The following is a 16,310-nucleotide window of genomic DNA, read 5'->3' on the forward strand; positions in this document are numbered from 1 at the left end:
AGGCGAAAACAAGGAAGAGGACAGCACTGTGATCCACTACGATGACAAGGCCGTCGACCGGCTACTGGACCGCAACCAGGATGCCACCGAGGACACTGAGATCCAGAGCATGAACGAGTACCTCAGCTCCTTCAAGGTGGCCCAGTACGTGGTGAAGGATGAGGACGAAGAGGTAAGCATGTATACAAATACAAACACACACACACACACACACTGTTGTACAGAGACCGGCAGATTCCCTTGCTTATATAGTTATTATGATGAATAATCCTACTCTCCTAAAACTAACTTGGAATACAAGTATATGGATGTGGAAGTTAGTGCCACTGAATGGCCTTACTGCACACTGCAAAGCACTCTGTAATGGTGCATGGATTGTATTTAATAAGGGGGTGCCTCTTCGATGTCTCATATCAGGCTTTTTCCTGGAGGCATTCTGCAGCAGTTTATGATTGCAGTTATTGCTTTCAAATGTGGTCTCAAATGACTGGAACATAATCTTTCCTGTCATCATTTTAGAATCATATTTATGTATTGCTGTATCAGGAGGAGGTAAATGGCTAGCAATTTAAAATGAACACTTTTGGAAATGGAGCGAAAAAGATGAATTAATTTATTTTCGTAGTGCTTCTTAATTTGTTAATGCTGCTTATTCCAGAGGGAGTATACGATTAGCAATGGAAAACAAATACTGGGGGACATGTAATGACTATCCTACGTGTTTATCTTTTTATTTGGCACATATTTTAAAATGAATGCATTTATAAATTGCTCTTACCGCAGGAGGTAGATGACCAGCAAGTTTTCAAGTAAACGCTGACGGACGTAGGACGTAGATGACCATTTCAAACGCATAAAGAAACAAAACAAAAGCCACTTGAGGACAAATACTGAACTTATTGATTTACCCAATGTTAATTTACTAATGAGTAAATGTGTGTATTTGTGCGTGTAGTAAAGCTCAGTTCACCTCAGTAGAAAGAGGTAGATGGCCTGGAGTACGCCAGGAGTGTACACCAGGAGTTTATTAACATGAAAAGTAGGGGAATGAGTCACAAACCGTTGTGTCCATTTTCTCAGTGTTTTATCATGCATGAATAACCTATTGGGTGTATGTGCTGTATGTGTCTGTCAGGAGGAGGAGGTGCAGCGTGAGATCATCAAGCAGGAGGAGAGCGTGGACCCAGACTACTGGGAGAAGCTGCTGCGCCACCACTACGAGCAGCAGCAGGAGGACCTGGCCCGCAACCTGGGCAAGGGCAAGCGCATTCGCAAGCAGGTCAACTACAACGATGGCTCCCAGGAGGACCGAGGTAGTAGACGGGGTAACAAACGGCTCAGCGACAAGCGGCATTACTTACTACCTTCTAACCCTCCCTGTGTTTTTTTGTTTTTGTTTTGTGTCTTGTCTGTCTGCGTTACTTTGTTTTCTTTTATTGTTTGTTTTGTCTATCGTGGATGTTTTCGTTTTGTATTGTCCTTGTTTTGTCTCGCTTGTCTTTTTTGTTTGTTTTGTCTCTCTTCTGTATTTTGTTTTTTTTCCTCTGGTTTGTGTTTCTCATTTGCGCCTCTCGTTTGTGTTGTGTAGAAGCATGTAGGTATGTAGAGTAATATGTGTTGCTTATCTGTGAGATATTCCAGAAAACTGGTTTAGTTGGCTCACTTGGACCCCGTTTCTCGATAGCGTCGTTGCGAACGACTCAGTAACTTATTGCAGCCAAGTAAGTTGCTAAGTTTGTTAGCACCGATGCTGCTGAGAAACGCACCCCTGGGTGTTGTTTCTGATTAAATGGTGAATCTGGTAGAAGAGCCCTTTTGACTTTTGGTTTTGGTGGACGAGTGTACCCATGAGATTACACTACTGTGCGAATTACCACTTAGTCTAAGCCATCGTAGCTAAGAGACGCTAAATTGCCTTTCTGGAATATCGCACAGGTCTGTGTTGGGTGGCTTTGCTTTCGTTTTAGCTAGCTTATGAGGGTGTTTTTTTTGTTGCTTTTGAATTTAGTTTTTGTCTGTTGCTCATCTGCATTTGCATGCATTATCTAAAGATTATTGCATGGGTAGTGCCGCAGAGTGCGCCGCCATTCACTCCAGATAATTAACTGAAAACAAAAAAAAACGTTTCCTCCAAACTTTTCGTTCTGTTTTTGCAGTAACCTGCACTTACATGCTATGAAAAACTCTTTGTTAGATTCAGAACTTTTTAACATCTCCTCAGGCAGACAAAAACACAGCCATTCATGGACATTGAGGGCCTTTGTAGGAATGGAGCACTGAGCCCTTAAAATACAGTAGTGTAGTGCACACTCAGTAATGATTAGTTTGAGTCTTTTGTGTTTGTGTTGGTGGGTGAACACACTGTTACAATTTAGTTTTGATAGAATTGTTTTGTAGTTTGTTGTTGTACAGAAATTGCTTGCAGAAATCTAGTACTTTAGTTTTACTATTGGCTGTCCGTCTTCTGTGCCCCCCTACTTAACCATTTCTAATTTCCTGTTCTCTACAGATTGGCAGGATGACCAGTCCGACAACCAGTCCGATTACTCGGTGGCTTCTGAGGAGGGCGATGAAGACTTTGACGAGAGAGTCGAAGGTAGTGCTGTATCGTTCCGTTTTGTATATGCGCTGCTCGGACGAGTGCTCTAGTGTTTCTTGTATAAGTAGATTAGTGTGTCTTTATATAAGTATAAATAATATGCACTTTCAAGAGATTATTCGTTGACTAGATGCTTTTATAGGCTGTAATCTAATGGGTGTTATTTTTGCCCTACAGTGAACAACCGGCGACCCAACAGGAAAGGCCTGAGGAACGACAAAGACAAGCCACTGCCCCCTCTGCTGGCCAGAGTTGGAGGCAACATTGAGGTGAGATTTGGTGTGGAGTTGTACGGAGACTGTAGCGTGGAGCCTTTTCATGCACATCGGTTCTCCGGTGATCCCGTTCACTATTTGCTGAAAAAGCTTAGTCACTACAATATTGGTGACAATGTCATAGCAATGTTATAATGCAGCTAAGTCTCAATCTTTTACTTCAGCCTCTTGGCAATGTTATAACATAGGCTCTGCATGACAGGGTTAAAATTGCATGTTTACGTAAAATAAATCCCTGTAGTGTTTATGTGCATCAGAATCTTTTCTGGTGTGCACATGAAACTTCCTCGTGCTCACCTCGTGCCACTTGCTTGTGCGGTCATGAGGTTCTGAAGAGATGTGAAACTGGTTTGTCATATTGGACTGACATTTTGTTTTTTGTCTCTCCATAGGTACTTGGTTTTAACGCTCGGCAGAGGAAGGCCTTCCTGAACGCAGTGATGCGTTACGGCATGCCACCTCAGGACGCCTTCACCACACAGTGGCTGGTCAGGGACCTCCGAGGCAAATCTGAGAAGGAGTTCAAGTAAGTTTCTTGTTCTTGTGACAAAGCCCTTTTTGTGAAACGTTGCGCGTTAAGGGGCTACAGAATAGTAGTCCCAACAATCTACATTGGGACCTCGAACTTAACAAAAGACAACTCCTTTTTGTCATTACGCTTTCATGAATACGGAATAAAGAAATGTATTAGGTTTTCCAGCGTTGGTGTAACTCTGTCATGTTTCGTCTTCCCCACTCAGGGCGTACGTGTCGCTCTTTATGAGGCATTTGTGCGAGCCTGGTGCTGACGGCGCCGAGACGTTCGCAGACGGTGTTCCAAGAGAAGGCTTGTCGCGGCAACACGTCCTGACTCGTATCGGCGTGATGTCACTCATCCGCAAGAAGGTTCGAATTCACACGCCGTACACGTTTTAAGAAAGTCAGAGCCGCTTTTGTGATTGAGCGGTGGGCGCTGTGCAGCGCACCCCTCATCTCTTGAATACCTATCTTATGTGGGGAGCACAGAAGTGTGTAGTTTATACATCAGTGCAGATGAAATGCATAGCTAAATCCTGAACGTGTCGCTTGTTTTCATTGATCTGCATTTTTTCTGCATATTAAACCCTCATATCTGACTTTGCACCGGTTGTCTATGTATTGCCACAGGTTCAGGAGTTTGAGGAGGTGAACGGCCAGTGGTCCATGCCCTGGATGATGGAACTGGAGGAGAGCAAGAAGGCTGCAGCCGCTGCGGCCGCCGCCCAGCCAGAGTCCCCCGGGAAGACCCCCTCTACGGGAACGCCAGCAGACACCCAGCCCAACACCCCTGCACCGGGTATGACTGTCATTACTTTTGAAGTGAAGGGGAAAAACTCCCAAGTGCTCTGTAATTGTGGGGAGGAAATCTTAAAATTGCTCTTTGGTTGTGGGGAGAAAATAAACAATGTCTCATCATAATGAAGGACAGTCTAAGGCACTCTTCTCCAAAAAGGTATTAAAAAGCTTACCCTGAAGAAGGCTCTGTGCCACTACACATGCTTGTCTGCCCTGACTATGTGTATAACTTAAAAATAGCCATGTTTAAAAAAAAAAGAAGCTTTTTATACCTTTTGTGTAAGAACAGTGCTCCCTCCTTTTTGATGAGCCTCATATTTTTGACTTTTGCACGAGACAGAAGAAAGTGTGACTGAGTGGAGAGGAATCAGTACAACCCATATATTGATATTGCTTTTTATTAACTTAATGTTCTGTTGTTTTTTTTCCCTCCCTCAGAGGATGCATCCAAAACTGAGGATGCCAATAAGGAGGTGGACAAAGAGAAGGAACAGAAGAAGGATGGGGAGGTAGAGAAGAACGGAAAGGAAGGAAAGGCTGAAGATTCAGAGGTGAGATTTCACATGGACTTGCCCATTACATATACAGCGTATTAATGTACTTCAAAGACGGTTCAAATGTTGTAAGTATCCTAAGCAAAAGCTGATGGTGAATGCGTCCGTCACTGCTACTAATAATCTGAACAACTTGAAATGTAAAAGAAATAGCTTTGGGTGAGCCTGAAAACCGTCAACTTACAATGAGAGACTGAGTTTGCGAGTACAGTTTTCTCCAGTCTCTTAATTGATTACACCAATGTTTCTCAAACCTTTCCTGCCATTCCCCCCTTCAGAGGAAGGGTATCTGTCTGCGCCTCCCTCGAGCAAAATGGTTACGAAAATACAAATAAATAGGCCTTCGTAAAGTTTATTACAGCCTAATATACACGTATATGGCCTATGATGTTCTGTAAATATTTGTGAATAAAGTAATTCATATATTGTGATTGTAAAGGGAATGTGTTGACTTAATGGCAAAGCAGAAAAGTATTAAAAAAGAAAAACCTTCTGACTTCACGCGCACCCCCTTCCAATACCTCCGTGCCCCCCCTAGGGGGGCTTCGCCCCACTTTGAGAAACACTGGCTTACACCAACATGTCAACAAGCAAGGGCTTTTCGCACACAGGGTTCCCACGGGTCGTGGAATTTCTGGAATATCATGGAATTTCATAAAAGTTTTTCCAGTCATGGAATTTGAAAATGTTGAATGCACAGTCATGGAATATCATGGAATTTTCTTAACAGCTGTTTAGAAGCAAAAACCTTTTTGTTTGGCGTATAACATTGTTTCTCACTGATTATACTTCATCGCTTCGCCACAGACGGTTTGGTTTCGCACTGTAATGTGCAACATTGTAGAATGCAATGAGCCCACTGAACTCTGGCGGTGGCTCTGCGTCATCTCGAGGGGTGAAGATAGTCTTCAGTTTTTACACTTTTTAAAACGTTTGAACGTCTTTTTTTTACGGAAGTGGTCATGGAAATTCTGTTTTTCTGGTCTGGAAAGTCATGGAAAATCATGGAATTTTATATCTGAATTAGAGTGGGAACCCTGCGCACACAGTGATGGCTTAAGGGCCAGAACATGTTTACTTGTGTACATGGTGATATGATAAATAAAATGAGGCTGGGTTTGCGAGTGCGGTGTTGTCCTTCATTCTATATATTATTTATTGGGTTCTGTAGTCCAGAAATCCGCAGCCAATGCAATTTACTGGCAGGAATGATTGGAATTGATTGTTCCAAGATTGACCGGCGAATCACTTTGAATTGAATATTCAGAGGGCAGGGGTTACCAAGTCTGTTTCAGCCCACTTAGCTTATTACCATTTTGATAACGACAAGCGTATGATGGAGACTGTGCAAGGATTAAACAAGCCTTTCCCTCACCTCACCTCACCTCAGGTTATCGCCATCCCTGATGATGACAAGCCCTCGGGCGAGCAGAAGGACAAGGACAAGGAGCCTGAGAAGGAGAAGAAGGAGGCCGACGGAGACGCCGAGGCAGACAAGGCCACCAACGGGGAAGAGAAGGACAAGGAAGAGAAGAAGGAGAAGGATGGCGAGAAAGAGAAGGAGGAGAAGAAGGAGAAGGATGGCGAGAAGGCAGACGAGAGCATGGACACGAGTGAGGAGAAGAAGCCTGAAGCAGCAGCCGACGCCAAGCAAGAGGGCTCCAACGGCAAAGTGGACGATGCTGAAATGAAATGTGAGTGCGAGACACAAGTCATTGGTTGGTCGTGTGGTTTTGTGCTGCTTGATGGTGAAAATGGGAAGAGTCTTGGATGTGTTTGTTCCATCAGCGTTTTTGTTTCTTCATTTTTTTTCTTCTCTTTTCATTCTTTTACTATAGCTGAAGACAAGAAGGAAGACAAGGCTGAGAAGATGGACACCACCCCGGCAGCTGACAAGAAAGGTAACTGGCTTTCCCTGAAGTTTACTTTACTTTTGAGATCGTCCTCACAATGCTGCTGAAAGACTTTCTGCACATTGATATTCATGGTGATTTACCTTCACCAAAGTGATGACTCTCTTTTTTTTTTTTTTCCTTTCCTCAAGTTTCCCTTATTTATTTATTTTACATCAACAATGAAGCTGAAATTATGCTGTTAATTATTAAATTATTAATTACTACTGTTGATGGTCAATATTTTATAAAATTGATATTCGTGGTAATGGTAATTAACCTGCTCCACATGATTGAACTGCAACCATGTGTTCTGATATGTTCAGATGATGGGAACCCACTTGGTTGCATGTGAAAATACGACCCTATCCTTTTGGCAGTCATGTCAATGTTAGGGCTGGGCAAAAAATCGATGTGATTTTAAAATCGAGTTTGAACGTCAAATCGATTTGTTTTTTGAGAAATCGCGTTATACGATTAAAAAAAAAAAATCCTCTGCCCCTATGTAGTTTATAAGCGCACAGTGCACGCATTGCATTATGTTCGCCAAGACCTCCGGAGTCGTAGGCCTACCTAGTGCATTCTCTGTGTCTCCTCCCCCATTACATGCACAAACAAACGTGGTGAGTGAAATAGTTAGACAGAAATATATTGAAACGGGTGATGAGTATGGGCTCCTGTTCAAAAAAGGTGACACTACCTGCTATCGTTTTGCCAATGATGAATACCAAACAATACCACTTTGTAAATTGTGAATGACAGTGTTGTCATAACGTAAGCTGTAGCAGCCGGACTACAATCTTGTTTCAATATTTGAAACGAAAACATCTCTCGGAGAAAATGCTTAACATTAACAAACTAGGCCTACTCTACTCCTACCACAAGAGTGGAGCAAGGTGGAAAGCCATCACGGATGCAATTAGCCTAGAACTACCTACTATGGATATGCTTCCAATTTATTTGGCGGAGAAGAGAGGTTTTCAACTGCTCAAAGTTTTGGATGCGCTGCTTCCTCGCCTGTATAATCTTAAACAATATATGTGAGTCGAAAGGAATCTCTCTCCCTCAGTCCCTCCCTCTCTCGCTCTCTCTCTCACACACACACACACACACACAAGCACACGGAGCACTCGGTCTCTCGCGCGCTCTCCCTCCCCCTCTCTCTAAAGCCCTACTCGGACGGGACTAGTTAGGAGACTTGTGATAAAGTAATAATAACCGCGTCTGAACGCGCCATGTCAGTAAAGATAGCGGCGATATCGGTAAAGTTCGCCGAAAGTTTTACCAGTTCTAATCCTGTGCGAATGCGATGATGTCTGATTAAATGCATGAAACGCAATATCTAATCTACTCAGGCTTGCAAACGTTACCGTCTTGAAGTAAGCATTGTTTTAGGGTGTTGCTGCAAAATGTTTTCGCTGTGTTAACGCAGCAGTGTTCAGATACATCGACATGTATTCAGACGCATTACCATGGGCTCGGATGGGTAAGGAAACCAGCAGGCAATCGCTACATTTGTTCATCTAGGACAAGAGCCTCCATACATCTGTAATATAATGCTTAAGAATCATTAATATATCGTGGGGATGGATGGCACGTGTCGACAAATCTCAACAGTGCCTGAGGGTTTACCCCTCACATTTTTTGTTCTTTCTCTGAGATGTTTCAATGTAATCCCAATTGGTCATTTCTATTAGCAATGTTCTGAGATAACATTACATTAGGCTATTTTGGCCTGGAGTTCCCAAACTTTACTGAGCCCTCCACATACAGGTAGATTCCAGCCAAGCCCCCCCTCTCACACCTTGATTAAGTTTGTTTATTCCTAAGACCATTCAGGTACTACAGAAAAAAAACAATAAGTAAATATTGTAAAGAACAAAAATTATTCCACTAGGATTTAAGCCTATTTTAGGTTCATTTTGGCTACTTAGGTTATTCAATTACTTAAATGATTCATTTTATTTTGCTATATTTTCCCTGCAAACCTGCCACGGCCCCCTGGCATCCTCTCACGCCCCCCCAGGTGTCCCCTGCCCCACTTTGAAAACCCCTGCTATAGGCTACCCCATGTCCATATAAACTGGTCCAGTCCGAGTAGGCTTCACTCACACACACACACACACACACACACACACACACACACACACACACACACACACACACACACACACACACACACACACACACACACACACACAACCACGTAGGGGCCTAGAGAGCTCCACAAGAGTTTTTTTTTGTTTTGTTTGTTTTTTTGTCGGGGGGGGGGGTATTGAATCGAATCGTGAATCGAGTTTCTTTATGAAAAAATCTAGATTTTTTCTTAGGGTGAATCGCCCAGCCCTAGTCAATGTTACCCTCACACACATGCAGGTCAATCGTCATTATCCTGTCATGTTGTGAGCAGACGATGAGAAGGAGGGCTCGTCACTATAAAGGCAAACTTAGTTTGATGAATTCGTGTAGGTCTGTCCCCAAAGTGTGATTTTGTGTGAAATGACCCGTGTGTGTGTGATGTGTGCAGACTGTAAGGATGAGAAGGAGGGCGTGAAGACAGAGGAGCCAGCTAAGCTGCAGAACGGAGACAGCAGCAAGGACGGAGCCGCCACGCCGGGCGCCAGCGAGGAGAAGAAGAAGACCAAGACGCGCTTCATGTTCAACATCGCCGACGGAGGATTCACAGGTACACACACAAGCGCAAACATTTTGAACATCTCAATCGCTCTCTCGATCCACCTTGTTATCCACGTCTACAGGGGCTGCGCTAATACTGCTTTGCTAACAGTTGCTAGTGCAAAGTCATTGAGGGGCCAAACTGGAACTAGCAGTTGGCAAATGCTGTGGGAGTGACAAACTTTGTGGTCAGCAATAATGTCGATGGTCCTCCAAATACCCCCATTAGTTTTTACTGCATTGAAATCTGTTTTTTTTTTTTTTTTTTTTATTTGCGTTCTACCTGGTATCTACTGTTCTTAATTTTCAAAAAATGATTGAACACATTATCTGCCTTATGGACATTTCTCACTTTTCTGATTGTGACTTTTGAAAATGGGCTCATTTTCTAATGGTAACCATCTGCTTCTCTCTGTCTCTCTCGCTCGCCCGCTCTCACTCTCTCCTTATAGAGCTGCATTCCTTGTGGCAGAACGAGGAGCGGGCTGCCACGGTTACCAAGAAGACCAACGAGATCTGGCATCGTCGCCATGACTACTGGCTCCTGGCTGGCATCATCCAGTATCCTTTCAGACTGTTGTGGGTTCTCTAGGCCTTGTGCGTGTGAGAGAGTCCGAGTTGGTGTACTGTATCTGTGTCTTTCAACTTTGTGGAAGCATGTTAAGGGATGTTTGTGTGAGTGTGAGAGCAAGCGCAACTTTCAGCTGGGTCGAAGCGTTTTCGATAGACTGTTGTGGTGGTCCGAGCGAACGCATGGAACTGGGGTAGAAAAAGCGTTGTGAGCGTTGGCCCTTAACCAGAGCGCTCCATAGACACGGCTACGCACGCTGGCAGGACATTCAGAACGACGTGCGGTTCGCCATCCTCAACGAGCCCTTCAAGGGCGAGATGAACCGCGGCAACTTCCTGGAGATCAAGAACAAGTTCCTGGCCAGGAGGTTTAAGGTACAGTTTAATGCACCACTTGTCTCAGTGTTTGACTGAAATGCATGATTGGTTATGGTCAACCTGGATTCAGAAGCTACAATCCAATGGCACATATTCCAAATGGCAAGGAGTGCGTTTTAATATGCGGCCTTTCCTCCTCCACTTGCGCTTGTCTCCTCGTCCCACCTCCTGGCCCCTCCTCCGTGGAGAAAACGATGAAGTTTCCCAGCTGTCAGCCTAGCCACCACAACTTTTGAGGGACTGTTTTTCATTCACCATCCCAATTGCAAATGAGAAAAAGACTCTACAATTGAGCTTTTGCAAGATATTGAAATATAATGCTGTTGTCAGTTATGTCATCATGACGAGAAGCAAGTGGAGGAGGCAAGGTCACACATTAAGATGCACTCAAGGAGGGTGTTCCAAGAACCTGGCTCATTCGTAATCCACATTAGGTTAACTTTGAGGTAGTGGCAAAACCTCTAATGGAAGAATCTGAATGACGCATGTTATCTGTCAGCAGGTTTACCACTTCCTATAGGTTAACTTAGCCAGGTCTATCACATAACCATATTCTTAGAATATCTTCCTGGATTGTCCTGTTGAAATGGGCCAATACAGTTCTTCAGTAACGCGGAAGCATGTAGTAGATTGTAGTCTTTCATGTTAGCATTTAAGGACTTCCTGGTTCGTATCGGCTTCCGGCCTCCATTGGGAATGAATAAGGGTAAATTTCAAATAAGCTCCGAGTGCAAGCACGCGCTTAGCGAACCCCCGCAAACTGTCGAGGGTGTTAAAAATAGGCTGTAGGTATGACATGGTTGATCATTTTGTGTCAAACTTCGACATAAATACGATGTTGCGTCCATATGCTAAACCCGGAAGCTTTTGGCGACTACAGAAGCGGCGCCTGTATCTAACGGCATGTACGTGCGGAGGCTTGTACCCATGGCAACCAAAGGAAAGTATGTAGTTCGGAAGTTTTAATGATCAGAAAGGGGTTAATAGCAATATTGAATTATAATCGTCATGATTTAACATGTGAATACACCAACATGATGATACGATCCGTTCCACTAATGAGAAAGGGATGCGGGGACACGCTAATGTTCGTTGTTGCCGTGCAACTTATATTTTTGCCAAACCTGAATCTCTATGGCGTTTTGCAATGTAAAAAATCGCCATCGAACCGGAAGTCCAAACGCCGCATACAAGTTGACGTCAACGCTGAAGAGCTCTATTGCAATCCAGTCTTCTGGAATATGTGGCACTGAATCCAGGTTGGGCATTGCTGTTTTTATGATCTGTTAAGGTGCACATCAAGAACACGAGGCCTTCAAGCGACTAGTTCATGTTTTGTTTGTGCATGTGATTATGGTTGTTTGAGAGGGACCTGAATCAAAAAGATGATGTGCGTGGGTGGAATGTCTACGGGTATGTGGTTTTGTTAACGTGTTACCTCCAGTTGTCAGTCATGCGGCTGAGAAAAGGCTTTTGAAGTAGTTCTGAGAAATGTGTCCTTTTAGTTTGAGTTGGAATGCGGAATGAATTCTCAGAATACCAATTGTTTTACTGTATTAATGTGAGGCAGAGGAAATGGCTTTGAAATGGCCCATAAAAAAGAAAGGGAGAAAAAAAACGAGTTGTAATGATTTCTCTGAACACAAACCCACTTACCCACATCCTTCCCCCAAGTTACACCTCTCTACCTGTGCGATTTGACTTTCGTTCTGGTAGACATAAAAGAAATGCGCAACAGACAAACCGACTGTAATTATAATCACGTGCGCAACTGCTACTTGCAGACACCTGAGCAGGCTATGGTGTGCATTCTATTCTAGATTTCCATAGTAACATTAATTGCATTAAGGACAAACAAAAAACATTTTTTTTGTTTTTCCTTAATGCAATAATAGTTAACTACTACATTCGGCATTACGGTGTGCGAGTTCCCCTTCCTTGCTTCAAGTTAATCCACTGGAACTTACTCACCCACCAGGCACCAAGTCCAAAGGCGCGGTACCTCCACTGAAAGAACATGGAAACATTTAAAACATTTCTTCTTGTTTCGCAGCTGCTAGAGCAGGCCCTGGTGATCGAGGAGCAGCTGCGCAGGGCGGCCTACCTCAACATGTCGGAGGACCCCTCGCACCCCAGCATGGCCCTCAACACGCGCTTCAGCGAGGTGGAGTGCCTGGCCGAGTCGCACCAGCACCTCTCCAAGGAGTCCATGTCTGGCAACAAGCCTGCCAACGCAGTCTTGCACAAAGGTGAGGCGTCACCAACACTCATAGCAAACCCCAGTCAAGTCTCGCCTGTGATGTGACTTGGGAGGGACTCGAGGTGGGTTGTACCGTTAAATGAAACCTCTACGTCGTACTAGTACATGGGCTGTCTGTAGAATAGCATCTTTATCTTTTTCTACCTGCCTCTTTGGATTATATAATTTTCCTTTGACCTGTCTTTCTGTTGGCCATGTGCTGGGATGTGAAAAACTGTTGAAAAGAACATCAAACTTTTAAAACTCACAACTTGCCACTTTTAACCACCATGGCCTATAGAAATGAGAATCTTCCGACCATATTTTTCTGTCTGTTTAAATCTCAGTAGTACATTTTCCAACACTAGCAACTAGCAAGTAAACTTAATTGGTTGCCAGAAGGCAATTGCATTGCAACTAACAAAGTAGCCAAAGTACTTAGACAAACATTGGAGTTGTTTCTCAAAGCTATGGTTGCCATCACTGGTCTGTCTCTCGATCTGCCCATTTGTCTGCATGTAAGGAACATTGCCCTCCTGTCTTGTACTTCTTGCTTGAGGATTTCTGACTTGTGTTGACCTCTCTCTCTCTCTGTCTCTGTCTCTCTCTCTCTCTCTCTCTCTCTCTCTCTCTCTCTCTCTCTCTCTGTCTCTGTCTCTCTCTCATGTCTCGGTGTGCAGTGCTGAAACAGTTGGAGGAGCTGCTGAGCGACATGAAAGCCGATGTCACGCGTCTCCCGGCAACCATCGCCCGGATACCTCCTGTGGCCGTGAGGCTGCAGATGTCCGAGAGGAACATCCTCAGCCGCCTGGCCAGCAGGGGCCCCGACACACAGTCACAGCAGGTGTGTGTGTGTGTGTGTGTGTGTGTGTGTGTGTGTCTCTGTCTTTCACAACTGACCAGAGTGCCATAATACTTGTATACAACTCCCTACTAGTAGTAGCAGCAGTAGCAATAAGTTTGGTCAGAGACAAACTATTATTTACGATGTATAATGTGCATGTGTCTAGACATTGTTTTTCCCATATTGATACAGTTTCTGTACTCTACTTTGGGCTAAAACGTATGTGGACATGTTTTCTTGTTCAGTATATAGTGCATGTTAGTTGTTTTGTTTCCTCTGTGGTCTTGTCTTGTCAGATTTGTTTTTATGTCCACAGTCCACAGTCCACACGAAATGTAACTCCTGTGGAGAAAAGGCTAATCTAAAATGTATTAATATGGCACCAGAGACAAAAGATAAAGTAGAGATGATTCATAGAATTTCTTCCAGTATCCATATGATGTAAGGCTTTAAACTAAAATGCTATGGCAGACATGGCCCATAAGGAGACTAGGAGAATGAATGTCACGTCCATATAGGAGACCAGACTTGATTCCACTTTTAGCATTGGTGACGTGAGATTTTCATTATTGTAGACCAAGAGAAGTCGTAGCACACAATTTGCATTTCCAGATTTCTTAACTGTATATTCTTCTCTTCTCAGGTATCACAGCAACAGCAGCAGCAGCCGCAGCAGTAGCCTGTAGGGCTCGCCGTCGAGACCTCGAAACATCGAAAACCTCGAACCTCGACCTCCCCTGCCCCCTAAGCACCGCCCACCACCTCAACATTCCTGATTGGCACCTCAGAGGACATTTCGCCTTAGCTTGAAGCCACACCCCTTTACCTATATATGGACATGCAGCGTTTCTAATGGCTTTAAACCCAGGAAGGCTAAGGAAACTAAGCTATTTTATTATTTTACTTTCCTTTTTTTGTTTCTGATTTTTTTTTCTTTAATATTATTGATATAATGTTATTATGAAATTTTGGGACCTAAAATAAAAATTCAATAAAGGCCTCTGTTTTTCCCCCCTTTTTTAAACATTGGTGTCTTGTCACAGTACAGTTCTGGTGGATATTTTGGTGTTGATGTCTGCAACACACAAGCTCTAGCACACCGCTCCCATATGCATCAGTAATTTGTCAGCAATGTGTTGGTCGGTTGGCCAGTTAAGCAACTTTGTTGCTTTGTTAAACCTAGAAAACCAAACCCTACAGTCAGAATGTTTTTTGGCTGTCGGTTTGGTCTAGGGCAGTGTTTCCCAACCTTTTTTGTCTTGTGTACCCCCTAAGCATTTTCGTTGTGCCATGAGTACCCCCTAAGTAAAGTTTTATATCGCTTTCTCTATCCCAATGTAACTAAGCTCCATGTATTTGTTAAAATTCTATTTTTCCAAGTACCCCCTGCAATGTGCTCGCGTACCCCTAGTGGTACACGTACCCCTGGTTGGGAAACACTGGTCTAGGGTAAGACATGGATGGGGAGCCTATGGCCAGGGGGGTCTGTTGAAGGCCTGTGAGGCCGTCCTATCCGACCCCCATGTAATTTTGTTATGCAGTTTCACATGAAATATACAGTGCCCTCCATAATTATTGGCACCCCTGGTTGAGATGTGTTTTTTAGCTTCCAATTATTATTATTATTTTCTAAATAATATGGGACCTTAATGGAAAAAAGAGTAAAAATCCAACCTTCAATACAAGTGCATTTATTCAGTGGGGAAAAAATCCCACATAAAGAAATAATTATTTGACATCAAATAATGTGTGTCACAATTATTAGCACCCCTGGTGTTAATATTTTGTTAGTATTTTTGTCAAACAGCACCTAATCTTCTCCTATAATGTTTCACAAGATGGGAAAAGACAGAAAGAGGGATCTTCAGTCATTCCTCTTTGCAGAATCTCTCTAAATCATCCAGAGACCTGGGTCCTCTCCTCTGTACTCTCCTCTTCAGCTCACCCCACAGGTTCTCAATGGGGTTGAGGTCTGAGGACTGAGATGGCCATGGGAGGAGCTTGATTTTGTGTCTGGTGAACCATTTCTGTGTAGATTTGGCCATATGTTTAGGGTCATTGTCTTGCTGAAAGACCCAGTGACGACCCATCTTCAGCTTTTGGGCAGAGGGCAACAGATTTTGATTTAAAATGTCCTGGTATTTCAAAGCATTCATGATGCCATGCACCCTAACAAGGTTCCCAGGGCCTTTGGAAGCGAAACAGCCCCACAGCATCACTGACCCACCCCCATACTTCACAGTGGGTATGAGGTGCTTTTCAGCATGCGCATCTTTCGTGGCACGCCAGACCCACTTAGAGTGTTTGTTGCCAAAAAGCTCAATCTTGGTCTCATCTGACCAAAGCACACGGTCCCAGTTGAAGCCCCAATACCGCTTGGCGAACTCCAGACGTTTGCGTTTATGATTGTGAGTGAGGAAAGTTTTTCTCCGTGCATGCCTCCCAAACAGCTTGTTGGCGTGTAGACAGCGCCTGATGGTTGATTTGGAGACTTTGTGACCCCAGGATGCTACCATTTGTTGTAATTCTGTAACAGTGAGCTTTGGAGATCTTTTGATTTCACTTACCATCCTCCTCACTGTGCGTGGTGCAAAATAAACTTGGGTCCTCGTCCAGGCTTGTTTACCACTGTTCCAGTTGTTTTGGAACTTCTTAATTATTCCTCTCACAGTAGATATGGGCATCTGCAGTTGAGTGGCAATCTTCTTGTAGCCTCTGCCTGACCTGTGAAGGTCGACACACATCTGCCTCACTTGTATGCTGTGTTTCCTTTGGTCTTCCCATGTTTAAGAGTGGATAAGAGAAATGGCCTCGGTGTCACGTCATATTTATACCCCAGGGAAACAGGAAGTGATGAATTACTAATTAAATGTTCCTACATACTCTGGTAAACTTTGTAAACTACTGTAGAAATGACAGAAATGCTTCAATTATATTTATTTCCTGGGAATTGTTAAGGGTGCCAATAA

The 16,310-nt window shown here is 43.7% G+C and overlaps 1 protein-coding gene across 5 annotated transcripts in view; it reads left to right on the plus strand.

Annotated features, from left to right (window-relative positions):
* chd4a (chromodomain helicase DNA binding protein 4a) overlaps positions 1 to 14,365 on the plus strand; it is a 34,622-nt gene extending 20,257 nt beyond the window's left edge. For 2 of the 5 annotated variants that reach the window (XM_063185474.1, XM_063185475.1), the window contains 16 exons: positions 3 to 172; positions 1,136 to 1,325; positions 2,510 to 2,599; positions 2,777 to 2,868; positions 3,267 to 3,400; positions 3,615 to 3,759; positions 4,021 to 4,189; positions 4,627 to 4,739; positions 6,133 to 6,436; positions 6,581 to 6,643; positions 9,162 to 9,320; positions 9,763 to 9,871; positions 10,123 to 10,255; positions 12,312 to 12,507; positions 13,178 to 13,341; positions 13,985 to 14,365. In XM_063185474.1, the coding sequence (XP_063041544.1) occupies positions 3 to 172; positions 1,136 to 1,325; positions 2,510 to 2,599; positions 2,777 to 2,868; positions 3,267 to 3,400; positions 3,615 to 3,759; positions 4,021 to 4,189; positions 4,627 to 4,739; positions 6,133 to 6,436; positions 6,581 to 6,643; positions 9,162 to 9,320; positions 9,763 to 9,871; positions 10,123 to 10,255; positions 12,312 to 12,507; positions 13,178 to 13,341; positions 13,985 to 14,020 (2,267 nt within the window). In that variant the 3' untranslated portion in view covers positions 14,021 to 14,365. The remainder of the gene's footprint in view (positions 1 to 2; positions 173 to 1,135; positions 1,326 to 2,509; positions 2,600 to 2,776; positions 2,869 to 3,266; positions 3,401 to 3,614; positions 3,760 to 4,020; positions 4,190 to 4,626; positions 4,740 to 6,132; positions 6,437 to 6,580; positions 6,644 to 9,161; positions 9,321 to 9,762; positions 9,872 to 10,122; positions 10,256 to 12,311; positions 12,508 to 13,177; positions 13,342 to 13,984) is intronic. The other 3 variants (XM_063185476.1, XM_063185478.1, XM_063185477.1) reach the window with 3 other exon arrangements.
* The last annotated feature ends 1,945 nt before the right edge of the window (positions 14,366 to 16,310 follow it).

Source organism: Engraulis encrasicolus, chromosome 20 (genome assembly GCF_034702125.1).
Source record: "Engraulis encrasicolus isolate BLACKSEA-1 chromosome 20, IST_EnEncr_1.0, whole genome shotgun sequence".
In the NCBI taxonomy this organism is placed as follows: domain Eukaryota; kingdom Metazoa; phylum Chordata; class Actinopteri; order Clupeiformes; family Engraulidae; genus Engraulis; species Engraulis encrasicolus.